This window comes from Nelumbo nucifera, chromosome 4 (genome assembly GCF_055504915.1).
Source record: "Nelumbo nucifera cultivar China Antique chromosome 4, China Antique-T2T, whole genome shotgun sequence".
Classification (NCBI taxonomy): domain Eukaryota; kingdom Viridiplantae; phylum Streptophyta; class Magnoliopsida; order Proteales; family Nelumbonaceae; genus Nelumbo; species Nelumbo nucifera.
Window position 1 is genome coordinate 82,951,363 of NC_142652.1, and position 20,607 is coordinate 82,971,969.

The following is a 20,607-nucleotide window of genomic DNA, read 5'->3' on the forward strand; positions in this document are numbered from 1 at the left end:
AGCACCTGATTTTTGCTTGGTCCGTAGCCTAAGCCTCTAATTCACCCCAAAAACTCGATCAGACCCTTCCGACCTCTCCGAAACATCCAAAAACCTAGAAAAATCAAAATTTACCCCGTTAAACCAGCCCGATACCTATCCGATGACCCCGATTGACTCTCACTTACACCTCAACCATTAGATCAGGCACAACCATCAGACCGAAGACATCCCAAAACACATACTCATAAAATTTGAACTAAAAATTCCTTCGTTCACCCGCTCATCAAACAAAGATTCCATTTCGACCATTATTGTACCCATAACCCATATCCACTTGATTTGAACACATCTAAACCAATCAAACTTTTCCAATCACCCTAGAATACCAAAGGACCTCTACATATGAAATTCCATCCAAAAATACTTTCATTTACCCTCGATCACACAAAGATTCCATTTTGAGGCTCTAGATTGACCAGATTCTAAATCTGCTCGATCCAGGCCCAATTGGCTCAATCTGATTTTACTAATCATATCAGAATACCCAAAAACCCCACCCGGAGAAATTTCACCCAAAACTGCCTTTATTTTCCTCTTCATCTCACAAAGATTCAATTTCGAGCCCCCAGATTAACCAAATCGAACCCTTTCAAAATCTGCCTAATCCGGGCTTAGTTGAGCCAATGTGACCCCACCAATCGATACAGAGTGTCCAGAAACCCCACCCCATGAAATTTCATTCAAAACTACCCCCTTTTGCCTCTTCATTCAAAAAGATTCCGTTTCCACCAATCTTACTAGTCCACATGCATCGAAACCCTCTTTGGGGGCAGACCAATCTCAACCCTTTAATTTCTAACCCAGAATCTCAGTCATCCATCCCGAATCCCGGTTTGACCTCCCTTAGACCGGTTTTGACCAACGTTTTCCTAAATTATACTTTCCCTTAATGCTTATAGAATTACATAAATACCCCCTGGCGCCATTTAAAAGAGACCGACTCCATCATTTTCGCCTTAAGGCAGAGAAAGGTGATGAGAGGAATGTTTATCATCTTCAACCTTCGAACCCAAAGCAGAGGGGCAGCGACTAGAGATTCGTCTTCCTCCGATTCCTTCTTCCCTCTTATTCTCCGATCCTTCTCCTTTGCTTTCCACCTCCCTCACTATCTTCTCTCTCGCCGGTGAGCTGCTGTTCACCTTCTCCTCAGTCGAAAATAGGGGACTTGCAGCGGCGATTTTCTCCCCTCCATTTCCACTCGAATCCACTAAAAACCCTACCGTTTGGTCACCAGTTAGCCCCTTCGTCCCACGTCGCTTTTCTATCATTTGGTCACCAGTTAGCCCCCTCCCTTTAGTTTCATCCTCACCGCTGGCGGAGCAGAGCCTGCGGTAGCATCAACGGTAAGCTTAAACGTGAATCACCGGAGGCATCGTCTTTACATCGTTCTCCCTATCGCAATCAGCGTTTTCTGTAACCGACTGAAAGCAAATCCATCGAAACGAGCTGAGATTCCCCCGCAGCAGCGATTGATTCCAGGCCGACATATAGTAAATCTCGTCATTCTCTCCCACAGTAGTTTCTCCTTTAGTTCTTTTTTTTCGTCATTGTCTTTGTTTGATATTTGAATCGATTGCGAGTTGGGAGGAGTGAGGTTCGGCGGAGCTAGTAATCGGCTCCGTTGAACCAGCTCCCATAGGTTTCAGCTCTAGTTATGGGTTTTTTTTTTTTCGTTTTTTGATTTATTGCTATTTTTTTATCACTGATTTATTTTGATGATAATTTCTTTCATGGTGGAACTATGGTTTGAAAAGAAGCAGAGAGAGTCAACTCGATGCAGAACGGGTTCAAATCTGTTGCTGCTCTGCTTCTCTGTGAAGTAGATGAACACCGTCACCAAGTTGAACTGTTCATCAGACTTGAACACTGTCACCAGATTGAACTGTTCATCTTCTTCATAGAGAAGCAGAGCGACGACAGATCTGTTCACCCTCACCAAGTTGGAGCGGAAGTTGGACCATCGAATCGACTCTCTTGAGCTTGGAGCGTTTGGAGTCGTTGGTGCTGAACACTGTTCCCGCATTGTTCACCGCCACTATTCGTAGACCTTGGCTTTCCACTCTCCAACGGTCTTCGTTCTCTCTTGCCTTCTCCAGTTTGTTCTCCCTACCAGCTAGCCTTGGTAATGTCCAAGGCGCTAAACACTCATCTACGGACAGAGCCCATACCCAATAGGAGGAAAGAAGTTGTCTTTGTTTCGGTGGTCGCCAATCCTTGGGAGGAATTGCAGGTGCAAAGGAACTCGAAGGTGGAGGGTAAGAGCGTTTGGACTCCTGCTTCATGCCTGGTGTTTGGAAACGCTCAGGGAGTTGGGAAATGCCACTACGGGTTTCGTCGGAGTAGCAGAGGAGAACCTCTACTGGAGGGACCTCGAGGCCGTGAAGCTACTGATCTGGGCGGGAGCACCGCATGAGATACTTAAGGCTCTAACAATGAAAGTTCTCGGGGAAACCTTCGTTGTTATCTTCATGGTAGAAGGTCTGGAGTCGCTGGTCTTGAGACATTCTTTAGGGCTCCGTTGGATTGAAGTGGAAGAAGAGTTTAAAGGTTAAGGGCAGCTAAAGGGGGGCGGCGACGGTTCTGGTATTGGGGCTCAAGAGGGGAGAGAAAGACCTCAGGTGGCTGAAAGAGTAAAGGGAAGATCCCATTGGCGTTGGAGGATGAGACGCCACCGATCTGGTTCGGGTGTTTCCAGGTGCTCTTCCCTAGCCGAGAATGAAGATGGGTCATTGCTGTTGTTGGAATTGAGGGAGGTGTCAGGGGATCGATGATATCGACTCAAATGCTAATGCGTTCAAACGGGGAATTGAAGTTTGGGCCGTCGCTATCGTCTGCTCATCCCAACCATACACGAAGGTGGAAACAAGGGATCGATGATGTGCTAGGGAAGCTGGAGTATTGAAATCGCCTGGTATAAGTAACAATAACAGAGGAACAATGAAAATAGAGGGGTTAATGAGGTAAAATGGACGAGAGAAAGCAGATCGCCGTTGCTGTGAGTTGCGGCAGCGGTGACAAAAACACAGAGAGCGAACGGGGGAAATGAAGAATATGATATGATCCATCTATATTTGTCTCTAGCGTCGCCTGTACAATTTATGGTATTCAATGGTGGGGTGATTCAGACAACCTGCTGCTCAATGGTGGATTTGAAGTGGGACCAGCTTTCCCCAATGATTCCACTGAGGGGATTCTACTTGATGCAGAACCAAGTCACACTCTATCAGCATTACAACAATGGTTTGTGATAGGGACAGTGAAATACATAGACTCCAAAAACTACCAAGTTCCACAAGGCAAAGCTGTAGTTGAGCTTAGTTTTGGAAGCTTCAGCTAGGATACAAACAACAACAGAGCTCAATAAGGGTACGACCTATAACTTGGAATTTGTACTTGGAGATGCTTGTGTGGGAGATTTCATTGTGAGGGCACAAGCAGGATCTACGTCAATGAACTTCACGATGCAGACCAATGGAACCGGCTTGGCCCAAAGCTTCCTCATGACTTTCAAGGCAGATTCAGCTCTAACAAACATTAGCTTCGTTAGCCTAACCACGAGTCAGACAAGAGATTTTGTGTTTTGTGATCCTGTGATTGACAACGTGGTACTCCGTGCTTCATTTGGGCTCAAACCACAAATGCAGAGTTGGGTGCTATTTCTATGCTTGGTTTTCCTTGTAGATGTTGTATAGATTATTGAGAAGTAGAGCCAAATCTGAATCTGTTTTACCACTTATTATTATATATATTACTGTTATTTTTTTTTACAAGTTCCTTGTAAGTTGTAACTGAATAATTTGATTTTGAGTACTTGGGTAAAGCATAGCTGGCCTGATTCCTTTGCCTGTAGAGATTGATTGGATCTCATAGGTCCAAAAACTTTTTATAAATTGCACTCCTCCAAAGGTTCTGATGGATTGATTGAAAGAGAATGATTGGTTTAGTAGTTGGCTAATGGACTTTATTTTCAATAGTTCTGGGTTTTGGACAAAACAACTGTCTTGATAATGCGTTAATGTAGATTAACGAGGTCTCCATTGAAGGAGTGGAATGGCAGGGTATTAGATATAAATGAGTAGTTCTATACATTGAGACCCTGTTTGGGTACCAGTAAGGAAAATCGTAATGTTCTTCAATTTCAAACAAATCTAAAATCTGAACTAATTTCATCGCACGGTTCTATTACCAGTCATCAGAGGATCCATCTTCGATAGTGAATCTATGGGGTATCGGAATAAAAATCATTTCGTTTCATGTAGCGCCTTAACTCTAAACAACGTGTGATGAAAGGGGGTAGGTGCTCGTGGGAAACATGGGTCTGGGTATTGGAGGTAGTAGGGATATTTTTGGCTCTGGAATTATTACTATAGTGAATTTTGATGGTACAAATTATCTAGAATGGGCATAATTGGCCAAGATGGTCATTGGTGCTTGTGGGAAATTGGGGTACATCATTGAGTTTGAGAAGAAACCTGATACAGATCCCTCCTTGTGGGTACATGAGAATTACATGGTGATAATCTGGATGTGTAGTTCTATGTTACCTCACATTGGTAAAAATTTTTTGTGGGCTAATACTGCAAAGGAAATTTGGGATGGAGTGACTAAACCTATTCCTAAAAACAAAATGTAGCTAGAGCCTATCAATTAAGGAATCAGGTGATTAGTACAAAACAGGGAGATAGACCTCTTGCCACCTATTTCTCCATGCTGAAAACCCTTTGGCAGGAGATCGACCACTTTGAAACTGTGGTTTGGAAGAGAATGAAGGATGCAACAACCTATCAGGGGTTGGTAGAAAAGAATAGGGTTTTTGAGTTCTTGGCTGGGTTGAACCTTGAATTCGACATTGTCAAGCAACATCTCCTTTCTAAAGAAGGTGTGACTCTTTCTTAAGCTTATGCCTTTGTCTCTAAGGAGGAGAGTAGGAGGAATGTCATGTTGAGACAGCCTAGGATTGATCAGTCAACTATGGTTAGTACAATTAAATCTAAGCCAAATGGAGACAGGGGGAGACGAGGATAGTGAGGCTAGGAAGGAGGACAAGAGGGATTTGGTGTGTGACTATTGCAATAAGACTAAGCAGACCGGAGACACCTGTTGGAAGCTTTGCCCTCATCTCATACCAGCTCAAATCAAGAACAAGAAGGGAAATGCAAATGTGGCAACTACAGGAGACCCTTTAGGACCCCTCTCCTAGGCTGATTTGGAGTCCATTGCAACAGCAACAGTGAGGATTGAATTGGAAAAGTATGGACAACTTATGAGTAAGAAGGATTTAACCAGTTCTAGTTCTTCAAATGGGCAGAACAGTGCAAGAGCCAACCATACTACTTCCTTTGCTCATACTGGTAGTTCATATGCAGTTGCAAATCATGCATCCACCTCAGGTAAGGTGGGACCTCCCTAGATTATGGACTCAGGAGCATCTGAGCACATGACCAATATATCTACCATCTTTAGTTTTTACCAGTTGTGCTCTGGTAGAGATAGTCTCTACAGCAGATGGTTTGCATATTCCCATTGCTGGGAAAGGGACAATTAGAGTGACTAATGACATTACTTTATCATCTGTCTTATATGTCCCTAAACTCCACACTAATCTTCTTTCAGTAAGCTTTTTGACAAAAAAATTGAACTGCTTAGTGACCTTTCTTCTTGGTAATTGTGTTTTACAGGATCTGGAATAAAAAAGGATGATTGGGAGTGGTCGTGATGCGAACGGAGTCTACCTTTTGGATGAGAATCCGAGACATTAGAGCCATCATGTTAGTAGCAATAGTAGTAGTGGATCAGAGTCATGAGTCAAATTATACATTGGCATAATCATTTGGGTCATCTTTCTTTCATTTCATTGAAGTTCTGTTTCAAAAGTTGTTTGAGTTTGTTCAGTTGTGTAGTTTGGAATGTTAAAGCCGTTAGTTGGGAAAACATTGTAGACATTCTTTTAAACCAAGTAATAAAAGAAATTCCTTTGCTTTTGATATTGTTCATACTGATGTATGGGGTCCTTATCAACAGTCACTATATGGCTTGAAACAGTCACCTAGGACATGGTTTGACAGGTTCAGAGGAGCACTTATCCGTTTTCGGTACACACAGACTCAACCCGACCATACTCTCTTTGTAAAAAGGAGAGAGACACTTGTCAGTATTGGTTGTATATGTAGATGGTATAGTTGTTACAAGAAATGATCTAAAAGAGATTGATGCACTCAAGAAGTCACTACAACAAGAGTTTGAGATCAAGGATCTAGGTGAATTGAAATACTTTCTGGGGATTGAGGTTGCAAGATCCAAGTATGGGATTTTCGTCTCTCAAAGGAAGTATGTGTTGGACTTACTACAGGAGACTAGGAAGCTAGGAACTAAACCAGCTGATACTCCTATTGACCCCAATCATAGAATTGATGCTTTGGATGGTGAATTGGTTAAGGATGTGGGAAGATATCAGAGGATGGTAGGTTGGCTACTATATTTATGTATGACCCATCCATGCATCTCCTATGTTGCTAGTGTTGTGAGTTAGTTGGACAAATTGTGTAGTCTATAGTGGTAGTTTTTGATTATTTATTGTTTAGATAGGAAGTGGGGACCATAGCACTCTTGTTGGGTCCTTTTTGAGCAGTTATTTTAATTGTTTTATGTGTTAGCCACCCTATAAGGGCATATTTGTCTTTGTACTCTTTATTATTTTAGACTATAAATAATATTTAAGAGGGTGGCCAGCATCATTGCTCTCTTTTCTCTCTCTCAAATCTCTTCTCTTCCTTCTCTCCTTTCTTCTCTTCTTCTTCTTCAAGAAATATTCTTTAACTCTTTTCTTTTACAGATTTTTATTTCAGCACCTTTCTACTACAATAAAAAACAATAAATAAAAATAATGATAATAAGAATATATGTGATAAAAATAGAATAAATAAATGGCTAATGCCGCTAGGGGTGAGCAAAAAAGACCGAAAAACCGAACCGACCAAAATCGAATCGGAAAATTGGTTAACCGGACTGGTCAGTTCGGTTTTGGTTTGGTGTTTTTAAAAAACCGAAGGTACCGGTTTGGTTTTGGTTAACCAATATAAAAAACCGGTGGTTAACCGAATCGACTGGTATACATGTATTTCTATATATTATATATATTTATGTATATTATATAATATATATATTATATTTTTATATATTGTAAATTAATAAATATGTATTATAGATATAATTATATATTTATAATATAATATATTATTATTTATTATTTAAAATATAATATTATATATTTATAATTTTTTATTATATATTTATATATATTTTTATAATATATATTGTTAAAACAAAAAAACCGAAAAACCGGTGAACCAAACTGGTTAACCGACTAGTTTTGGTTCAGTTCTGGTACTACCGGTTCGGTCCAAAAAAATGCCCCACGGTTCAGTTAACTGAACTATGAGCACCCCTAAATGCCACTAATCCAATAAAATAAATAATCAATAAATATACAAATAAGGTTCCATAGGAAAACAATAATAAAATAAATAATTGATAAAATTAAATAAAAAGGGAAAATAATAAATAATGAATAATAAAAATGAAGATCTATATATATATATCTATATATATATACATATTGTATAGTAATATTAAATAAAAAATAATAAAAAGATAGGGGGACTCTCTTGTGTTGGTTTGTTCTTGTCTTGTTTTGCTTTATTTATTATTAATATGTTCTTAGTTAATTCATTTATAAAAAAAATATGCTCTTAGTTAATTGAAGAATTGCTTGTTTGTGCTAATGCTTGTATGCTCCTAGTTAATTGAAGAATTCCATGCGGACCCCATCTATTGGAACTTGGAAAGGGGTAGCTAACCCTTTCCACCTCCCATCTGTCTCTTACCTAGATTGGTTTAGTTGGTACCTTGGGTTTGGAGTCACTATCAAATGAAAATATTTTTGAAAATCATTCTCAGAGGTCTCATTACCTCCATTTCCTTCAAATGATGGGTGACGACTCTAAATCAGCCCAAGAGAGCTGTTTGCTAACGCTCACGATGATTATATACCGAAGCCTTATCCCAACTATATGGGGTTAGCTACATGCATCCTGTTTCACCATTCCATTTTGTTTAATGCCATTTCCTTTGTTAAATTATTGGCACTTATATATTTTAAAGAAGGGGAAAAATCATGATATGTAAACTCTTATTTCTTAATCTATGTGGATAACTCAAATTTATGAGTTTTCTTAACTGTTTTGACATAACATTTTCCTTGTACAGCATAGTTTACAAGTAAATTTAGAAAACGAAATCGGGCAGCCTCTTAGGTAGAGTGCTTAATTGGCCTATAGGCAGGCTATAATTGCCATGATTACTTTCCAGGTTGTTGAGTAACCTCACTTGGATGAGTTTATACAAGGTATATGCTTAAGGTTCTTGGGATACAAAATAACCTGTTGATTTACTGGTAGGGATTGGGCAGAATTTGTAGATATCCAACTGAGGAAAGAAAATGAGGATTGTGGGACTGACAGGAGGAATTGCATCCGGGAAGAGTACAGTCTCCAATCTGTTCAAGGGCAAAGGCATTCCTGTGGTTGATGCTGACCTTGTTGCTCGTGTATGTATCTATCTATCTGTTTTTTTTTCTTTTCCTTTTCCCCCTCTCTTTTCAATGATCCATTTGTGTATGTGGATATGTAGATATTTCTATCATGTCTTTACTGTTTTCAACAGTTTTCTTTGATCAGTTTACTATTTTCAACAGTTTGAGAGTTTAACTCAAGATATATTTCAAGCTCTTTCTGTAAAATTTAGTTCATAGCATTGATTCAATTTCACTTGACCTTGAGATATGTGTGGCTAAATTATTCTTTTCTTTCATTTCATTTCTTAATTCTACTCATAAATTTGATCTTTGATTTGAGTAGTTGAGTGTGCATGTTCATTCTCAACTTATTGACTGGAACATGTGTTCTGGGTTGCATTGCAAAGTGCTCCATCTTCTCTCCCTATGCAAAGCTAGATCCAATTCTTAGGACCTGCCCATATGTTGTGTATTTTTTGGTGTGCTTAGACATAATTATGTTCCTCTGGGTCTCTGAGTGGCCAACTTATCCAACAGGACCAACACAAAATTTGGTTCCCTGCATTTGGCAAAACTAGATGATAATTCTACTTGCAAAGTAGTAAAGGTAATTACTTAAACTGGTCCTGGGCCTCCTGGCCATCTTTTGTACTGGGATTGATGAACTGGATATGGACCTAACATTTTTTTTTTAAATTTTGGGATAATGATATGGATCTAACATTTAACATCAAGTGCCCAATCTCAGACTTGAACCTGAGTTCTCATGCTTGTTCGGCCCAAGAATTTATTATTTTGCACAAAGCAACATACCCTTGTTGCAAAGAAAGTAATGTGCTTCTTAATTTGATATTTTATGAAACAGCAGGGTTGGGAGTGGCAGAGGGGATGTTAGAATGTACAGTTCTTTTGAATGGTATCTCCCTTCCTCCTGGCATCAAAAGGATGAGCATGTTAGCTAATCAGCAAGATCATGAGCAAATAATTGTCTGGATCTAGTTCTTCCTCTTACATCTTTATGCAAAGAGTCTTTGTATCTGATTGAGGAATTTTGTTGCAGCTTATCTATTAATATATGAAGCCAGTCTGGCTAGTTCATTGGCTATGAGTTTGGCCTTGCATTTTATGTTTGTCCTTTGTATGCGGTTTTGTAAAATTGAGAATTGAGATTCACAATTCCTACAACCAACTGTTAATATTCTACCATGCCATGGAAGTGCTTTCTTATATTTATAAATACTTTATTGCCTTTTGGGGATTTCTTCTTATCACTGGCTTTTGGTTACCAAATGTTGCTTCCTAAAGCTCCTTGGAAATACCTTGGCAATCTCAGCCATTATTGTAGTTCTGTCCAGAAATTTCCTGAATGCCTGGCTCCCTGCCACTACAGAATAACCTTAGCAATCTTGTACTACACTCACCAGTAAGCTTTAATCAAACACCATATCCATTGATATTTAAGAACCTATGTCAATATTGTAAAAGGGTGCTCTATTTAGTATTCTTTTGGCTTTTATGTGTAGTCTCTGGGGTACTGGTATTCCCATTGTCACTAAGGATGCTGTTTTCCTCTGGTAAGAGAAGGCCAGGCAAGGTGGACAGCTATAAAATGTAAAATGTAATGTTACAGCCTTTTCAACAATCATAGAACTTGGGATGGTATAGAGCTTTTGCTATATGGAAAGACCCACCTACACACCTCCTTGTTGATCTGTCATTCAATGCATTTTGATCTCACCAAATCCATCGCATAACTGTTTATAATGAATTCAGAATATTTGTTATCTCTTTTATATAGTTCTCCAATTTCCTTGGATCTAAGTTGACTCTATCGCACCTAATTGCATCAACTGAATTTCCAAGCCTTGTTCAAGGGATCATAATCTTTTCGTGATCCTTGAACCAATAAGGGGTTAGTGTCCTAATAGGTCCACTAAAGTGCCAAGTTGGTAAGTCATCTTGATCATTAAGACACACTGGTGGTCATAGTTGTCAAGGCAACGCCTAATCGCCAAGCAGTTTTCTATAGTGTGTTATAACAAACTTTTATGTTATTAATTTTTTGAGGTTACAATTATAAAATAGGCATTTTTAAACTAAAATATTCATTTTGTATGTTTATATACTAATTTCTTTTTGCTATTTTCTTATTTGTTAGGGTTTAATCAACACAAACATTGCTAAATGCTGTATTGAACCCTCAAAGACTTCAAAACCTGAACCAATAAGTAAGAAAGAACATAAAATGTTGTCCAATCAACTCATTTTCTTCTTTTTCTTTACTAATTTTGTGTTTTTATATACTATTTTTTTTCTTCTTTTTCCACCTTTTCTTTTCTTCTTTTCCTATAACAGAAATAGGGGTTCAACCCCTATGTTTTTCTAATTTTCTTTTCTTTCTTCTTTTTCTTCTCATGAATATGTTGGAACATGTTGATTTTCTATACTTTAACATGAAGTTTATACTTATGGAAATTATTTAAGGAAATATGATTATGGAACCTAGGGAACTACCCTAGGATACATGTTTTTACTTAAAAAAAATCCATCGTCTAGGCAACTAGGTGACTAGGCCCCCCCCTGTCGCCTAGCCTTGGCGCCTTGAAAACTATGCTGGTGGTGGAGGGACAAAAAAATTGATTTGGCAAAATCCTATGGTTATGTTGAATTTGAACTTTATGGTGTTATTAACCAAAGGTGACAAAGTTCCTTGATGGGTCTGAGTTGGATTATCAATTGGAGGAAATGGACATGAAAGAGGAGGGACTGAGTTGGATAATCAATTTAGTTTCATGGATTTTAGGCAATTTTATTCTTCAGCTTTCAGAAATGGCCTCCTATTTCCATCATAAAAGCCTCTGACATTGTAGGGTCAAGATAATAAATCTGGCATTCCTTTTAGGCATTAGAATTCTCACTAGGTGAAAAAGAACTCTAGATTCCTATATCAAGTTTATGACAATAAATTTAGAGCATTTGGGTTTCAACTGCATTCTTTTATTTGTTTACTGTGTAACTTTGGTTTTGTATATGTGGTGCCTAGCCAATGGACAAATTGCCAACTTTTAATTATATTTGTTGCAGTAAACTATAAGAATAATAATAGGAGAATGCAAAACAACAAAGATAAAGTGGAGAAAGTAGTTTATGTGATTAGAACATATTTCAAGGGGAAACCATAAGGGAACACAAAATACATACACAGGCATCCTAGCCCGCAAATTCCTCCAAGTATGATGAGACCTTGATTTTGCTAATAGGTATTGGACTTAAAGTACTATATTGGAGATATAGTGACTAATTTTGTCTCAGAAATTTGGTGCCTCTACAGCTGCTTTGTAGTATATGGCTGTTCCAACACCATGGCAGGCACTAGATGTCTTAACCAGGTATAGTAGTCACAGCTCACAGGTCACAACCAATAAACTAAAATATATAGTTGGAGTCCTTTTCTTCCCCTATGTGGAGACCAATGTAAGCCCTGTATAGACAGAATAAAGATGAAAACTAATTCTTTAACAGAAGGCATTTACCTTCAATAAACTAGAAAAAGTTTAGAGGAGACAGATGACAATGATGATCTATATGACAAGGCCTTTTTATGATCTAACCATCAAAATTTGAATTTTGATCTTTCTGATGCTATGGACATTACCCAATGCTGGTCCTTGCTGTCCAGGGTCTTGGGAGGGGCAGTATAGAAGGCATTTGCCTTCAATAAACTAGAAAAAGTTTAGAGGAAACAGATGACAATGATGATCTATGACAAGGCCTTTTTATGATCTAACCATCAAAATTTGAATTTTGATCTTTCTGATGCTATGGACATTACCCAATGCTGGTCCTTGCTGTCCAGGGTCTTGGGAGGGGCAGTATAGAAGGCATTTGCCTTCAATAAACTAGAAAAAGTTTAGAGGAAACAGATGACAATGATGATCTATGACAAGGCCTTTTTATGATCTAACCATCAAAATTTGAATTTTGATCTTTTTCTGATGTTATGGACGTTACCCAATGCTGGTCCTTGCTGTCCAGGGTCTTGGGAGGGGCAGTATGGATACGGACCTATGCTTCGAACAGTCATTTTTTCACAAAGTGGCTGTTGTCAGATTCAAACCCACATTCTCACGTTTGTCACCCAAGATTTTACCACTGCATTAGGCAATGCCCCCTTTTTGATCTTTCTGATGTTCTTTGTATATAATTCCTTTGCTTTTTTATCAGTATTATGCTGTTGTGTATCAAATGATCAAATGTATATTTTACTTAAAAATTCCGTGTCTTCTGATATTTTAGGTTCTCCCAATTTTTGCACGTCTCTATTATTAGGAAGAAGAGATTTCATAAATTCAAGCAATGCCAACTTTTGGCCATGCCCAGTACTCTATGATTTCTGAGACATGGTAGTGCCAATGGCCATGTGTTAAACATTCTTGGACATTGAATGCTCTAAAACAAGTATCTCTATTGGTGGGTGTGGTGATTTGTTTTGGCATTTAATGTCTGTTGAAACATGATATTTGTGTCTGTCTCCATTAATCTTAGCTAATGGTTATTCAATTAGTATCTAGTTTTTCTCATTTTAGTTTTATCTTCTGTTATTTATGCTGGATATCTGCACTTTGCTTGCTCAAAGGAAGTACTGCAGAAAGGAACTGGTGGTTGGAAAAGGGTTGTTGCAGCATTTGGGGAAGATATTTTACTAGGCAATGGAGAAGTTGATAGGGCACGTCTAGGGCAAATTGTCTTCTCTGACCCTGCAAAGCGCCAACTTCTTAACCGGTATGGTTGATTTTCTGTATTTGAATTGCAGACAAGCTACAGTTCTAGGAAATTTGGAACTTTTTCTTGCAAAACCTAAGTCAAACATGCTGTGCTGCATGGAAAGAAATTGTATACATTTGGACCAGAGGATTTCTTCTATTTAGGGCATTGCACCACAACAAAACAACCATTGGTTCCACCAAGAATATCAACTACATCATAGACTGCAACATTTATCACAATCTTTGGAAGTGTAAAAATAGGAAAAAGAAACAGAAGTGGAACTTGTTGGTTGGGTATAAATGGATGCTTATGATCACTCAGCATGCAAGTGTTGGTAGGAGATACCCTGGAAAGAGCTCAAATCTTTCTCAGATGTAACATTAGCCACTCATTATGTTCTTCCTCAGGTACCTTAGATTTCCTGTAGTGAACATTAATTATGCATTTCATGGAATATCAAATGGGCACTAAAGTTCTGAAAATTGTTCTCAATGTTGCATGGACTCCCCTAAATGGTTGAAGGGTCTATGTCAGACATGTGTCTGATTCCAAGACTCCAATGGATATGGCATTAAACCGTCAATGTACATTATGAATGCCATTTTTCCTACAGAAGTTAAGTAACAAGAGACCTTTTTTTTCTGTAGGCATATGGTGTTACAATTCAAAAATATATGGTTTATTTTAATTGTATTTACTTTTCTGTATACATATCTGTGACTTGATGTTTTTTTTTATTTTGCTGAGTTAGACTCCTGGACATGTGTTGGAATCCAATTGCTATGTTTGTCCAGGCAACACTGTTATTCACTCGAAGCCAAGTCCCCTTGCATACTCCAAATTACTTTGATGCTACTCTCTTGAACAATAATTTTTCGTGAAAGATGTTTTTGAGGTCTCACAAAACTATGCTGTGCCTAAAGATCAAGTCACTTATCAGATAATCGGTTGGAAGACATCTAAGGTTAGTTCTGAAACTTTTGTTTTTAACTTGACGCAGGTTACTGGCTCCATTTATTTCCTCTGGCATATTTTGGGAAATTGTGAAGTTATGGATGAAAGGCTCCGAGGTTATTGTTCTTGATGTGCCACTGCTATTTGAGGCTAAGATGGACCGATGGACAAAACCTATAATTGTCGTATGGATCAATCCTGAGACGCAGCTTCAGCGACTCATGAATAGGGATGGAATATCGGAAGAACAAGCCATAAACAGAATCAATGCTCAGATGGCACTAGATTTGAAAAGGACAAAAGCAGATATTGTGATTGATAACTCAGGGACAATGGAAGAAATGAAGGAACAATTTGAGAAGGTATTTGTTCAGGTCACTAGGCCTTTAACATGGAAGGAATTTGGGATGTCTAGGAATGGTGCCCTTTGGGCTATCGTTTCTATAGTTGTAGCTGTTCTTGTGTACAGGAACACTTTACAGCAGCATTGATGGTCTATAGCCACAAGTCTTCTCAAAGCGGTGGTGATTAGGTGGAAATAGAAGAAACAAATTGATTTCGCTCATTTATTTGCTTTGAACCTATCTGGGATCATCATCTATCAAGTCCTGTTTTTCTTTCTTTCTTTCTAGAAATATATGCTTATCAACGACTGATGGATCATTTGCATATCAATCTCACAAATTTTACTCACCATAAAAAAACCATTAAAACATATAATTAGGAATTGTTTTATAAATTTTGACTTTTTTTAAATATTTTGAAAAATCCATGGATCTACTATTACAAGTAAAAATATCACAAATTTAACAAGAAATCAACATATCAATGCATTTTTACACATCCAAATACATATCATATCGCTAATTTGAAATTTGGCTCTGCAATGAAAGATCTTTTAAAAACAGGAAGCCAGTTGTCATCACAAGATGTATCAGGTTTCACTGTTCACATTATGCAATAGCAAACCGAAGAGCAAGGTTCAAAATATCAATACGGGCATATCGGGCGATATTGATATATTTTTTTTATTTTTTTATTTTTTTTTCAAAACTAGTTCGGAGGGTCGGTTTAAGGCTCCCTTTGTAGGGGCATATCAGATATCTCCTAGAATGGATATGTATATCGGAGAGCTCCTGGAATGATATGTATCGATCGATATAGGCTGATATACCTTGAACCTTGCCTAAGATATGCTGAACATTGATCTTCCATTAAATTTATTATTTGATATTTTAGTGCCGGAGCTAAATATTCTGTACATTAGCTCAAATCTTGCAACACTAAAGTGAGAACTCCACTCTAAGAACCGTTCACAATTGCACAGTAGTATGTAAAGAAAAAAAAAGCAACAAACAAAAAGGAAAACCCAGCATATCGTTTTATTATTTGACCATTAAATAATGTAATACCTAATGAACAACCAAGATATGACTCCACATTTACAATACTATCCCCGCTCCACACACACAAAAGAAGAAGAAGAAAACCCCATAGCTTAACCAATGCTGCAATGCTTCTGATAGAGTTCTGTTAATCAATCACCCTCAAGCTGCTCTATTTTTCCCTACCCTCTGTTGAGTTCCAATCATTTTGATTGAAGCTTCATATACATAATTGAAACATGTGCATCCAAAGAAGTATTAGTTGGTGCAATCGAATCCTTGGCAAACAGAAACCCAGATAATTAGGACCAGAAGCAAGAGTATTCCAAGAACAACCAACTTTATTTTCATGTTTTGGAACCACATTTTCCGCCGAACTTGTGTTCCTACTTTCTTGAATTCTTGGGCCTGTAAATTTCATCCATTATGGCTGTTCAATGCCTGTATAATGCACTATAGTATAAGAAAATTGCGAGCTGGTTTACATTTACCAAGTGAAATGGTTAACCCACCTGAGAATGCAGATCTTCTGTTTTGTCCGCAAGAATATCTAGCTTCTCTCCTCTATCAAAAGCCTGAAGAGGAATTCATCAGGTCAATAAATGGCGAATAATTGAAGCAAAATAATGTTGAGGTAGGAAAACCACCATAGCATGATGACAACAAGCAGAACTGTATAGACATATTAGAAGAATCTGTCCATAAAAAGAGCCTTCTGCTCAACTAAAACATTTCTATTGTCTAAAAATTATAGCTGATTGAGCCATTAGCTCTATATGGGTAACACAATAATCTCCCTCCCGCACCCCCAATATCCATTTTTCTGACGTTAAGTTGAATTTGAAGTTCTACTGTACAGTAGATCACTTCCCTAACTAAATTTCTTGGATACCTGGTCATCCACCTTAGTTGTAAATTCTTTTGATGGATGATTTAAATTTGTACAGCGTGTGATCAGAGGTAGGGTGGGGAGAGATGAACATGGGATTGCATCAGGTTCCACAAAGGGCACATATACAATGTTATTTCAAATAAAGGCTATTACCCAATGCTGGTCCCAGCTATCTGGGGTCTTGAGAGGAGTAGACTGGATATGGTCCTAACTTTCGGCATTTTTTTTTTCACATAAGCCTGTATTCTCATGCACAACTAATTTCAAATAGTTGTATATATACATAATCAGTAGACGTGTGCATATTAGTTTTAGGACAGTGTAAAATGCCAGTAAATATACCTTGTCTATATTTTCCAGCATAATACTTTTCACTTCTGAAACCTGAGCCTTCACTTTTAAAAGCTTCCCAATCTCTTCAGCATGGTCAATGATATATTGCATGTGCTCTTTCATAACTGGGCTGCAATTTCAGAACCATTTTCCACTGGTAATTATTGTTATACCAAAAAAGAATGGAAGAATATGAAGGGGCTATAAACAAATTTCAAATTTTGAAGCAATTCATTATGTTTGAAATAGGATAGTACCAGACGAAATAGAGAAGATATAGGGAGGATAAAGATGAAATAGAGAAGAAACAGGAAAGGGAGAGAAAAAGAAAATAAATGGGGGTAAGAAAGACATTTTCACTTTCCTTTTTATGATTAAAACACTTGAAACTTTGTCCATATTTCGGTTTGGAATCAGGCCAAAACCTAGTTTGAAGCTGAAAACTGAAACAGAGAAACCTTGGGTAAAGATGCAACCTATTCACAAAGGTGGTATCTCTTGAATAAACATACCCAAACTCCTTGTTAAGACTCTTGGCAACGGCTGTATCAGCTTTACCCCCACCATATCTCTTTTTGAAGTCTGCTTTTATGCGTTCAAGAAAAGCTATAGACACCTGTTTCCCAATGGATTCTTTGGCAACAACACAATATGCTATGACATCCAAAGAGCATCAAGATGTGAGAAGGATGTGGCAGAGAAAGTTCTCCCTGTCAAACTTAATCATCAAGACCACATTAACCTTAACAAACAAAAGATAGAAAAGAAAATATTCTATCATCCTTGCACTGCATACTTAACTCTTTTAACTCTTGAGCACTTGGATTGTAACCACAATATGTGGAAAGGATAATTGCATTAGGTAAATATATGTGCATTATATAGTAGCATTACCCCAAACATGCTTGACGTTCACCTTAAAAAACCAATGGTTTTTGTAGACATATGCTGTGAACATAAAGCCAAAGGCTAGGCAAATTCCCTGTCCATGAATGGAGCAATACGATTTGCACTTTGCAGGTATAAATCAACTGTTATTTTGATCGAACATACCCTCCACAAGGTTTGAATTTGTCCCAGAGAGAAAAAAGTAGAGTCTAAGGAAATTCTCATTCTCATCCTAAGAAACGTCTGAGAACGTTTTTCAAAAGAGAGACCCTGGAAATCAAAGGCTTCACCAGAAAATAAAGCATTTTCAGATTGGTTTCTCCATCTAAGTCTGTTACTACTTCTTTCATGCTAGTTCTAACAACTCTTCAGGTTCTTTCCCTTATAAAGGAACTCTAACCAGTCAATTACATCAATCAAAACCCTCACCCTCACCAAGGCCAATTCATGCAAGTCTAGAGAAAAACACTCCAATTTATAGACAAAAGGCATGATAATTCCCTATAAGATTAAAAGTTGAAACAATACCAACTACGACAAGAACAGCAATTTTTCTTGTTTCTTTTCTATAAGTATTCAAGTTCATGGCTAAGAAGCATATAAAGTTCTCTGGATCGGTTAGGTCATGAGATAATCCTATTATATCCATTTCAAGTTGTCTAAAAATTCCAACTTAAAATCAACTACGATGGATAGCAAATATCAACCAACCATGATGGAACAACTAGCGTCACTAAACTCTATATCTACTAAAAAATAAAGAAAAAGTGAAGGAAAGAAAAGATCTGCAGAAGCAAGCGGTGGAATGAATACCGTAGCCGTCTTCGACGAGGAAGTTGAAGGTGTGGTGATCGCAGTTGTAGGTGAACTTGTTGTTGGAGGAGGGGAGCTTCTGAAGGCACTGGGACGCGATGGCAGGGAAGTTGCCAGTGAACTCAGTGTACTCAGCCAAGATCATCGTCCCTCGAGCCACGAAGCTGTAGATAAACGATTCCTGCTGGCTCATTTTCGAGTGGGCCGAGAAATCGAGGAGGAAACAATACCAACTCACCGCCGGACAACTCTTCTTCACTGGAGAAACCTTCTCTTCCTCCTCCTACTCGGTAAATCAAGTAATCAACATTTCTATTTTCTCAGAAAACTCTAGAAGTTGCTGGGTTGGTTTCTGAAATTCGGCGGGTCTCGCTTTAATCCAAAAAAAGGGGGAGAAGCAATGCCTTTATTTACAGAGCAAGCAAGGTAACCAAATTACAGAGCATCTATTCAGACAAGTCTAAGTGAGATTTGATTGAGAGAGAGAGAGAGAGAGAGAGAGAGAAGATACAGGGATGGAGTGTAGTGATGGGTTTGAGAAAATTCATTCATATATTCTGCTCTGCTCTCTCAGCGCCAGAACGCAAATGGCCAAGAATGGCGGTGAACCTTCTTTTACGTGGCCCGGTCCAAGGGCTTAAAATCTCAGCAATCGGATCGGATCGAATCGGATATATGGTACATCCAAATCATAGACGGATCGAATTCGGATTGCCCAGTCAACAAGAACTGAAGAACAAACAGTTATTACCTTTATAAATCCAAAACCCTTTGATTTATGATATCGCTGTTGAATTCCTTACGAAGCTTCTGCTTCCATGGTGGAATTCTCAATGCAAAAATCATAAAGGTGATGCGATGTCACTGTTAAACAGGGCGATTGCCCATGTTCCTTTGCTGTGTTCTTGTTCTTTCTGGTTATTTGCAGGCATCCTTTTCGCTCGATGTTGCACTATATTTTCTGGTAATTGAGTCTGTTGGTGGGGTTGTGACAAGGTTGATCCCTGCAACACTCTGCTTTTGAGTCTCCGTCCAATAAGTTTCAAACAAGAGACTGTGTTGATTCTGTGCTCAATTTTGATTTGTTTAGAGGGGTTTTGCTTTTCAACGTAGGATAAGAGGTTTGATGTTGATGCAATCATGCACGCGCTACAGTGAGTGCTAAGAAGGCAGAGGACAAGGCTTCAAACAGGGAAGAGTGGAATTATAGTACAAATGATGTCTGCAGTCTTAATCAGGAAGGGATTGAGATGATGGTGAAAGAAGCAGCAGTCTTTGCAGAGGAAGACAAGAACGTTAAGGAGAGGATTGATCGATGTCGAGAATAGGTAGGAGTTTACGACATCAACAGCATCACCATTGACAGAGAGAGAGAGAGAGAGAGAGATGATGTGAAGCAGATATTTTAATTTCAAATCAATCTGATTGAAGATGATATTAGTAGCTACATCAACAGTCACAATGTTTGCTTGATTGAAAATGTAGACACATGAACAGTTGGATGAAAGCAATTGAATACCCAGAAAAAAGGTAAAAAACAGAGATCTCATACAAAAAGTCTATACATTTATAATTATAAACCTACAGATTGATCTTATCTATCGGAAAGGAGCCACAGAGTTTTGACCAGTTGGATGTGCATTGGATATAGAAAAAATGATATTTTGTGAAGATGAGGTGTAGAAGACCTGGGGAGCTATTCCAAAAACGTGGATGTGCATTGGATATTATGATGATGATTTCAGTGCTTTTATCAATACCCCCATATGTAATGAAATTAAGTAGTTGGAGCATGGTATTTTGGTGGAATTATTCCCTCTCAAAACATATGACCTAGCTTCAAATCTTCTTGCGGTTTACATCATTGTTTTTCAATTTATAGTTGAAGTAGACAACTAGATTGATTTACCTCATTCGTTAACAACCAATGACCTTATTATTGGTTGAATTGCTAACCTTGG

The 20,607-nt window shown here is 38.1% G+C and overlaps 2 protein-coding genes across 5 annotated transcripts; one reads left to right on the top strand and one right to left on the bottom strand.

Annotated features, from left to right (window-relative positions):
• The first annotated feature begins 995 nt into the window (after nucleotides 1-995).
• LOC104606138 (dephospho-CoA kinase-like) lies at nucleotides 996-15,004 on the top strand. 3 transcript variants are annotated; one of them, XM_088904005.1, is made up of 5 exons: nucleotides 996-1,532; nucleotides 1,797-3,687; nucleotides 8,499-8,647; nucleotides 13,251-13,396; nucleotides 14,382-15,004. In XM_088904005.1, exons 3-5 carry the CDS (start codon nucleotides 8,540-8,542, stop codon nucleotides 14,824-14,826), a joined length of 699 nt encoding a protein of 232 aa, XP_088760131.1. In that variant the 5' UTR covers nucleotides 996-1,532; nucleotides 1,797-3,687; nucleotides 8,499-8,539; the 3' UTR covers nucleotides 14,827-15,004. The 3 variants fall into 3 exon arrangements, with proteins under 3 accessions (XP_088760131.1, XP_088760132.1, XP_088760130.1); XM_088904006.1 differs by lacking the exon at nucleotides 1,797-3,687 and adding an exon at nucleotides 5,721-5,810; XM_088904004.1 differs by lacking the exon at nucleotides 1,797-3,687.
• Nucleotides 15,005-15,613: 609 nt separating this feature from the next.
• LOC148800785 (vesicle-associated membrane protein 724) lies at nucleotides 15,614-20,027 on the bottom strand. 2 transcript variants are annotated; one of them, XM_088902614.1, is made up of 5 exons: nucleotides 18,647-20,027; nucleotides 17,458-17,599; nucleotides 16,955-17,075; nucleotides 16,233-16,295; nucleotides 15,614-16,161 (listed from the first exon to the last, which is right to left on the bottom strand). In XM_088902614.1, exons 1-5 carry the CDS (start codon nucleotides 18,837-18,839, stop codon nucleotides 16,138-16,140), a joined length of 543 nt encoding a protein of 180 aa, XP_088758740.1. In that variant the 5' UTR covers nucleotides 18,840-20,027; the 3' UTR covers nucleotides 15,614-16,137. The 2 variants fall into 2 exon arrangements, with proteins under 2 accessions (XP_088758740.1, XP_088758739.1); XM_088902613.1 differs by having other exon boundaries at nucleotides 15,614-16,128; nucleotides 18,647-20,026.
• Between the last annotated feature and the right edge of the window lie 580 nt (nucleotides 20,028-20,607).